Source organism: Micromys minutus (assembly GCF_963924665.1).
Source record: "Micromys minutus genome assembly, chromosome: 18".
Classification (NCBI taxonomy): Eukaryota; Metazoa; Chordata; class Mammalia; order Rodentia; family Muridae; genus Micromys; species Micromys minutus.
Window position 1 is genome coordinate 26,678,201 of NC_137953.1, and position 9,637 is coordinate 26,687,837.

General features: G+C 44.6%; 1 protein-coding gene across 1 annotated transcript; it reads right to left on the bottom strand.

Moving 5' to 3' along the window:
• Positions 1–1,311: 1,311 nt before the first annotated feature.
• On the bottom strand, positions 1,312–1,641 carry LOC308432452 (small ubiquitin-related modifier 3-like; the record flags this gene model as incomplete). The annotated part of the gene is made up of 1 exon (XM_080932187.1): positions 1,312–1,641. The coding sequence occupies one exon, from the start codon at positions 1,639–1,641 to the stop codon at positions 1,312–1,314; it is 330 nt and encodes a 109-aa protein (XP_080788313.1).
• Positions 1,642–9,637: the final 7,996 nt, after the last annotated feature.

Genomic DNA, 9,637 nt, shown 5'->3' on the forward strand with positions numbered 1-9,637 from the left:
CTCCAGAGGACATGGGTTGGTTCCCAGCACCCATATCAGACAGCTTACAGCCTCCTGTACCTCTAGTCCAGGGAATCTGGCGCCATCTTCTGGTCGCTGCAGGCAATCTCATACATGTGACACAAACATGCACAGATACACAGATAAATAAAGAGAAATACATTTTTTTTCAGAATTCCAAACTATATTTACTGTTTACAGTAGTAAAGGATAACAGATAATGTACAAAGCAGTGCATAAACACAGCAGAGCCAACAGACGTCCCACCTAGACCCACGCAGCGCACAGTGATGGAACATTTTCCTCAGGTCTTTAAGCAAGCGAGAGATGGCGGGTCGGTGTTAGGTGACTATAAAAGCCAGAGATGGCTATCAAGCAGCAGTGGAGCCTTACAGAAGGATGACAGGCAGGAACTGTGGACATTTAACTGACCCCACAATGAGGAACCAAAGTCACCCACTGATGCGCCACTTTAATACACAATCCATGAGAGTGAGGTCACCTTTCCCGGGCTTGCTTTTGCAACCACACTTGAAAGCGGGTCTCTTATACAACATCGCTGAAAACCTGATACTTAACCAATCACCTTCTTATACAGAAACCATGATTATGTATCAAAAGCAAGTACTAGAAGAAATCTGAAGCCACGTTCAATTTCCAAATGACACATGACAATGACTTTCTTCTACATTATAAAAGGAAGAGGGGGTTTCACTGCACCATCCTTACTGATGTATCCATTACCAGATACTGAGTGGGAAGTGGGCATGTGCAGGGATGCCAGGGCCACAGGAGGAAGAGTCCTCACATTCTGAAGAAGCACTGGTCTTTTCCCTTTCACTTTACCATATGCTTGAGAAAGCTCAAATATACAGTATTTCACATTTTAGTACTCTGCCTACAGCAAACAGGTGGAACTCCGCTTCTCTGCCCCACCCCACATCCCATAGGCATGCCCATTGGGTAATGTAACTCTTTACCTGATCAGGACACGTTACACAGGAGGAAACCATAGTTCTAGGCATTAGACCCAGGCCATAGGGTGAGAGTTTACATCCAGACCCAAGTTTGGGAGGAAAAGATTTTAGGGATGGGAGAAAAACAGAAATGGAAACAAAAACAGACCCCAAAAACTCACACCTCATGTCTCCCAAACCAAACCCTCCTAACGGTCAACTCATGTAACACTCTCGCCCCTCAGTGTGACCTGGATGTAGTTCACTCCAAGTACATCAGAAAAGAAGAATCGTTCGGTTGGGGACTCTGGCTTCTGCTGACACTGTGTGATTGGTGTGGCTGCATGGTCACCACTCAATAGCAAATGTCAGGACAATGGGTGAGTGTGGGGCGGCTCCCTCGGGCCACTCCTCCCGCCTGCTGCTGGAATACATCAGTGGTGTCCTCATCCTCTATCTCTAGCTTGGCTGGAGTGTCTGTTTCATTCATTGGTTGTCCATCAAACCGGAATGGAATCTGCCTCATTGCCAAGCCCTGCCTCTCACAGTAGGCCTTCATCAGTTGGCCCAGTGGGGTGTGCCTTTTGATCTTGAGCTGCACCACTGAGCCATACTGCCCTGCCACTTTCAGGTTGATGTGGTCATTCTCTGTCTTCACACCCTCCTTGGGCTGCTCTCCCGACATGGCTGCGCAGCGACGGTGGTGGCAAGTGCAGTGGGTACCGGTGGAGTGACGCTCTAGCCCGGCTGCTCTCCCCAAGAGAAATCTTAAAAAGTACACATGCATTCATGACAGCCCCATAAAGAAAGACGAGATGTAAAATGTGAGACTCAGGATTTTAATTTTGTTGCTTTTTTCAAGACAGGGTTTCCTCTGTGTAGCCCTGGCTGTCCTGGAACTCACTATGTAGATCAGGTTGCCCTCAAAATTCAGAGATTCACCTGCCTCTGCCTCCCAAGTGTTAGGATTAAAGGTGTGCAGGTAGACTCTGGATTTAACAGCAACAGAAACCCTTGGAAGAGGGTGTAGTCAGAGGACACAGAAAGCAGAGTATGAGTCACAGTAAACCTTTTAAAGAAATTAAGTTGAGAAACAACACAGTGGCTAGTACAGCGCAAAGCCCGCAGTGTGTTAGGGTCTGGCCTGATCTGTGTGCACTTGGCGATGGGGATGCTGGGAGGTGTAGTATACACCATATGTAGGTAGGATGCCATTTCTTTCCCAGAGCGACTTAGAATAGCCAGATGGACCAGTTCACAGATGCAGCAGTTCACAAGCTAGTGAGTTGTGACTCTGCCTCTTAAGAGGAAGGTCATTTCTGGAAGCCGAGGCAGAATCAGAAGATTCTCCCTCTTCATCTTGTGTTTTTGGGGTCATTATACATGGAGAATATGTTAGTCCAAGATACAGCTAATCCGCCAACGTGCTAGACACAGCGCCTGGATGTCAGTGGTTTTCCTTCAGGAGAACAGGGCTGACTGGGAACTGCAGTTTGCAGTACCCTTCAGCATAGATGGAAAGGCTGCAGCATGCATCACTAGCTGGAGAGCCATGCTCTCTGCTGAGCACACGCTGCTTTCCCACCTTCCCGAGGAATGAGTGTGTAAGCTAGGGCCCGCCTGCACATACAGAAAGCAAGCTAAGCAAATCGCTTTCTTCTAAGGCCCCCCTCTGGCTCAGCCATTCTCCGAAGTTCACAGTGACCATCTGGGATAGCTCGCTGGAAGGAATTCTAAATGGTGTGAAACAGGTCTAGACCTGCACAGGAAAGATCTGAGCACCCTTCCCTGCAGGATGGACCTACACTGATGAAGTCAGTACCCCTGGAAGCAGCAGCCAGCTAGTTTGGGATCTTCAGCATTGCTTCTTTATTGATTTAGAAACTGAAAAACTTCGGACTCCCCTCTGGGAAGTGCCTCTGAGCCAAAGATTGAGCCACAGATGAGTGCAGCCAATTCATTGTCCAGGCAAGAAGTCTATGTAACCATAACCTCTCCATCCTGTGGGTGAGCCAGTCCGTCTCGAGACTCTTTCCGACCAGTGTCAGAAACACAGAAGTGGAAATCTTCCTGATATGCACTAAGAGTGACTAGTTTGGGACCAGCATCCCAGGGAAGAAAATGGAAACGCATCCTGGTCCACAAAGAGGTATGTTGATAGTGGGGAGAAATTATGTGTTTTCCTGGGCAACCTTGCCAATCTAAGCTTCTGAGTTTAGTCACAGGATATAGCTTTGGCTCTACCCCTAGGTCTGTGTTTCATTTTCTCATGGGTAAAACAGACATATAACACACACACACACACACACACACACACACACACAGAGAGAGAGACACAGACACACACACACACACACAGATACACACACACAGACATACACACACAGACACACACACACACACTCACACACACACCAAGGTTGGTATTGGTAAAGAATGAACCAGAAATCATATACTCAAAGGTTTAGATTAAGTGACAAAAAGAAAACCTTTGAGGTACATTCCCAAGAAGTAGATGCTGAAGATGTTCAGGGGTAGAAATCTGGACTTAGATGTTTTATCCTAATATTTTTCACAGAATTCAGTAAAACCTTAAAAACGTATTTTAATTAAAAAATATTTTCAAAAATTAAAGTAGATTCTAATCATTTACCCTCTTCTTCTTCTTCCCTCCAGTCCTCCCCGAAGCTCAGCCCCCTAGACTCCCTCTCCAATTCATAGTCATGATCTCTTTTTCTTTCATTGTGATATGTGTATGTATGCATTATATTAATTATATTATATTATATTAAATTATCTGCTAGGCCCACTTATTGCATGTTGTCATTATTTGTATATGCTTGGCCCAGGGAGTGGCACTATTAGAAATTGTGGCCCTGTTGGAGTAGGTGTGTCACTGTGGGTGTGGCTTTAAGACCCTACTCCTAGCTGCCTGGAAGCCAGTATTCTGCTGGCATAACTTCAGATAAAGATGTAGAACTCTCAGCTCTGCCTGCACAGTGCCTGCCTAGACTATGCATACTCCCACCTTGATGATAATGGACTGAACCTCTGAACCTGTAAGCTAGCCCCAATTAAATGTTGTCCTTATAAAAGTTGCCTTGGTCATGGTGTCTGTTTAAAGTAGTAAACCCTAACTAAGATACATGCATATGATTTTTCAAGCTTACAGCTTGGTGCTAGATAACCAGTTAAGGGACTCATCCCCAGGGAAGACTAATTCTCTCTCTCTTAGCGTTCCTTAGCGTCCTGTAGTCTTTGTCTAGGGGTGTAGCCCCAGTGAAGTTCCCATTTTCTGCATCAGTATGTCTGTTGGTATTGTCCTTGGTCAGGTCTAGTTTAGGCAGCCACATTGTTGAGACATCCTGGGTGAAGCTTCCCTGGTGTTTCTAGGGGACACTATCTCACAGCAGATGCCCTGGTCCTGTGGTTCTTACAATCTTTCCACCCCTCTTTTTCCAAGTTCCCTGAGCCCTAGGTGCAGGCATTCTGTTATAGATTTAGCAACTGGAGCTGGCCAACTTCAGGATCAGCTGTTCTCTGCATTTGGACCAGTTGTGGTTTCTGTAATGGGTTTGAACTCCTACAAAGATAAGGTTCTTTGATAAGAACAAGAACAAGGTTGCCCTGTGGGTGTAAAGATGAGCATTTAGAATGCAGTTAGGAGTCATGCTAGTTTAGTGACGCAGCAGTAGAAGAAAGTTCTCTTCTAAAATCCATACCTTCACTAGCCTCCAGGAGTTGGCTAGGTTGCCGGTACAAGGCATGGTTTCCCTCCTTGTTGAGCAGGCCTTAAGTCCAATTGGACAGCTGTTGGTAACTGCCAAAAAATGAGTGCCACCACTGCACCCTTAGGGAGATCTGGTTCTGACTGTGGTTTCTTAGGCACACTTTTAAATCTCACTCACTCATATGCAAGAGAAAGGAAACTGTTGGTGAGCATCAAGAGGCCTGTAGGCGTTTCTTAGTAGTTACGGTGAAACACACAGAGCGTAGTGTGATGAAGGTTATGTGACAATCTACGCTCTCTTCTGCAGCATTTTAGTTAGCTGACGTGAACATCCATCTCATCGGTTGTACCAAATTCTACTCTCTTTTCACCCCCGGAAAGCACCCACCACTCGCAATCTCTATGGGCTAACCCATAAATACCTCATACAAATGCAATCATACAAGATGTGGCCTCTCCCAACTGGCCCCTTCTGCGTACAACACTTCACGCTTCCATCGAAGGGACCAGCATCCATTGCTTCCTATGGTGGAATAATATTGTCACGCAGAAACACCACATTGTCTTTAACTGCTCACCACTAGACAAGCTCCTGAGATATTCCAGCTTTAGCAGTTGTCAATGTGTGGGTGAGCTTTTCTGTGAAGGCCAGCTTTTAGTTGTTGGGGGTCTACACCCAAAAGTGGAGCTTCTGGGCTGTGTAGTAAGTCTATGTTTAACACACAGAGGAGTTGCCCAACTGCTTTACTGTAACTGCTGTGCAATTTACACTTTCACTAACCACACACAAAGGGCACGTCCGTGCCCTCATTTACCATTGACTGCCCTTCCCCTTCTGGTTATAGCTATCAAGGTGAATATGAATTGCGATCTTACTGTGGTTTTAACTCGAACTTCCCTAATGACTGAATTCTTGGCACTTTGTGGCCACAGATGACTAGTCTCATAACATGAATTTTATTTTAGAGAACTATTACTCTCAGGAGAACAGTGGTTCTCAACCTTCCTAACGTGACCCTTTAATACATATGGTGACAACCCCCCCCACAACCTTATATCATTTTCCTTGTTATTTCATAACTATTATTTATGAATTGTAACTATAAATATCTGTGTTTTCCAGTGGTCTTAGGTGTCTCCTGTGAAAGGGTCATTCACCCCCCCAAAGGGTTGCAAACCACAGACTGAGAATCACTGCAGCAGATGACTGATCCTTACCATTGGCAGGTTTTCTGCAAAGGCAGCATGCACTTTGCTTATCAGCTGAGTACCCAAACCAGTTCTATTTGGCTTGGGAAGTCAGGAGTGCACGAGAATACATCCTAGAGGCTAAGGCATTATGCTGGCGAGCTAAACTTACAGTTCGATGCAGGACTCCCTAAATGGTGGCTGAAGGTCAGTTACAGCTAAAACAGACATCAGCTGCTGTTTTCATCTCCATTTCTACTCTTAATAAAATGAGTCTTGGAGAAAAAAAGCTCTCGAGGAAGATGGGTCCCCACTTGTTAAGAGGGTCTTGTCAGATTAATGTGAGCAGAGCTCTCTGTGATGATAAGACCGCTGCTGTAATGGAAGGGTGAGATGCTCTTATTAATAAGTCTTCCTGGATGAGGACTTACTGTGTGGGATCTTGCCCCAAGCAAGTTATTAGCAGCTGAGAACGCATAGCTCACAGACATTATATCATTCTTAATAACACCCCTGTCCTTGGCAGCAAGCTGGTTCTGTCGAGGTTAAGGCCCACGCTCTGCCACTTGCTGGCTAGACTCTCTGAACACCAATTTCTCTTATCAATATGGAAATCAAAGTGCCCACCTCTTAGGGTTGTTTCCAGGATGTGTAAAGGTAACCTACTGAACTTTCCTCAGTCTCTGACGCATGGACAAAAGGCAATCCATGTGTTTTACCTTTGCCTTCCTTCAAAACAGGGATCGACAGATACTATTCACTCTGTGGCTCAGGAAAAAGAAAGGTACCAGTCCCATAGAAGCCATCATTTTGGGACCTGCCATCCTAGCTGACAATCATTTCCAGTTCCCTGATGGCTGTGTGCTGATTCAAAGTGATGGCCACACCGCAGTCACATTGGGACCCTCAGGCCACTTGTGATTGAACACAGCCAGACTCACTCTTGTCTGAGGCTTTGGGAATGAGAACATAAGATGGATGGTTCAAGTGTATGTAGCTAATACTATATAGCACATGACTCACAACCACTGCCTGTGGGTTCCAGCTTATAGTGGGACACATGGAAAGTGTATCCTCGGATAGAGCAGAGGGAAGCAGACAAGCAGCAGGGTCATGGGAGGAAAGCCCCACATTCTCCCTGGTCCTGAGGTAGCCCTGCTTCTCTCTTTCGTCTTGAGTACCCAGAGGTTACCAGCTTTGGTGCCTATGAACTACAACAATGATGCGAATGACAAATTATCCCTGAAGACCATCAGGTCACCTTTCTGAATTTGGTGGACAAGATTTTTTATAAGTTACACATTTAACCAGGTAAGCAGTAGAGCTAGGTTTAATGTCCCGTTTGATACCTCCTTCCACCAATGGCAGAAAAGCAACTTTTACCTTCAGATAAACTCAGGCATTTTCAGCTTCTCAGACATCTTAGGGTTCACCCAAATTCAGAATAGTCTCACAGATGACCTCCTCTCCAAAATGGAGCCACAGGGCTTCTTGAATGTACCAGAATGGGAGACATTATCCAGGATCATCCTACTGTGTATAGAGTAAATCTTAGGAATCTCATGTGGACTGGGCATGGTGTGAAAACCCTGAATCCCAGAACTTGAGACATGGACACAGGATGATCAGGATTTTAAGACCATCTTCAACTACATTCTAAGTTCAAGCCCAGCCTTGAGAATGAGAATATGTCTACGATAATAAACAGAAGGCTCTCACTTGAAACTGTTTGAATGTCAGGAACCCAACTTGTGGCTGCTTCTTCTCCTCCTAGTTCATCTTCTCCATCTTCTTTGTTGTCATCTTTTTCCTCCTCCTCCTTCTCTTCTTCCTCTTCCTCCTCATCATCAAGAACCCAGACTTGGAGTTCAAGTATCTGGCTGAGCCATTTCAGCACGAATAGCACCATCAGGTGACTTTTAGGCAGCTCCATGAGTTTGAACTGATTTCTTGGTTGGTGGGCTCTGAGAACCTGCCTTCCAAGAATTCTTTCCGTCTTGCAAGCCTACCACTCTCCATGATTTCAGGACCGTCTCCTCCCAGATATTCAGCCCACAGTCCTCAATTATTCTGTAGCCCGAATGAGAGAGAGAGAGGCTGAGCCAATGCTAGAGTGGCATCTGCAAGAGCAACTGAAGCATGGTGTTCATTCTCTTGAAGCCAGACTTGTTCCAGAAGAGGGACGAGGAGTGCCATTCCATCTAACGTGCTTGCTGATCGCTACTACTGGGCTTTGGGTCATCTTTGTCTTTTGGCCTATCGGGAAACTTGTCGATCCATTCTACTCTTTCCCAGCATGCAACACAGCTAGCTGTAGGCCCGCTTCAGACATCCCAGTATTGCTGAGCAATTGCCAACGAGAAAGACAGCATAGGAGGGGGGTTACCTAAGAATGTAAAATGTTTTAGCATATTGGAGATGAGCAGCTCAACTATGAAATGTAAGGCGGACCAATACATGCAAGTTGTTAGTGAAAAACCCTTCATCTCGTGCCCTTTCACACGCTTGCTTTAGCAGAACATCCTCTCTCCTGTGTGCACTTCAGGAAAACACTCCTCCATGTGTTCGCCCCAACAAAACACCATCCAACACAACTGACTCTACAAGGAACTCTTATGTTTCCACTTCATGAGCCTACCTAAAGTTTTTAAATAAAGAAATGAACAAGATGACACAGACCATCAAAGCAGCCCAGACAAACAACCAGATTGCCTGGAACTTAAACCTTCTCCTTTCAAAACTGACCACTGGGTCACAGAGACCAAGACAGTGTGGCATATAAACCATTCTATTAAGGATCAGTCAGACACACTGAGATGGTCAATGGGGAAAGAAGTGAGTCGTAAATCAAAAACTATAAAAGCTGTATACGTAAGCACATACGGGGAGAATCTTCACGACCTTGGCTAAACCAATGACTTCTTTTTAAATACAATTACAAGCACACAGACGAGAACACAGAAATGTCATAAGATTTAAAACATGCTTTAAATAACACCATCAAAAAGCAAAAGGGCAAACTACTGGCTGGTGTTTGAAGATCACGGATCTGAAAGGGGACTTACATACCAAATATATTTATGAGTTCTTGCAATTTAAAAAACAACAATGGAGAAAAAAAAAAAACATCACAGAAGTTGGGCGAACGATTTGAATAGAATTTTCTCTAAGGAAGATATACCAAGAGCTAACAAGCAGAAAAAGATATTCAAACGCCCTTAGTCACTGGAGAAATACAAGTCAAACTCACCAGGGGATTCCACTCCATACTCACAAGAATGGTTGTAATTAGAAATACAACAAAAGATACATAATAACAAATGTTGATAACTGTGTGGGGAACAAGCCATTCTGTATTACCAATGGACAAATGGCGGAGGAACATGCGGAGCTGAGGATTTCTGAAATGTTAAATACGAACTTGCAGTATGTGACCAAGGAACTCTGTGCTTAGTACACACGACAGAAATAAAAACATCGATCTACACAAAAATGGCACACAGATATCCCCAGCAGCATCATTAATAACCAAAAACTCGGAAACAGTCCAAAGACTCATTAACTGGGCGAAGGTAAACAAGACTGGTATCCACACGATGAAATAACAAACAGCAGTAAAAAAATAAATAAATAAATAAAAGAATCAAATGGATATAAATTACAATACGGATGAACTCTGAAAACATGCTAACTGAAAAAAAAAATTGGTCGTAACATCACATGCTGTACATTTACATGAAAGGCTTCAGAGAGTTTACACTAT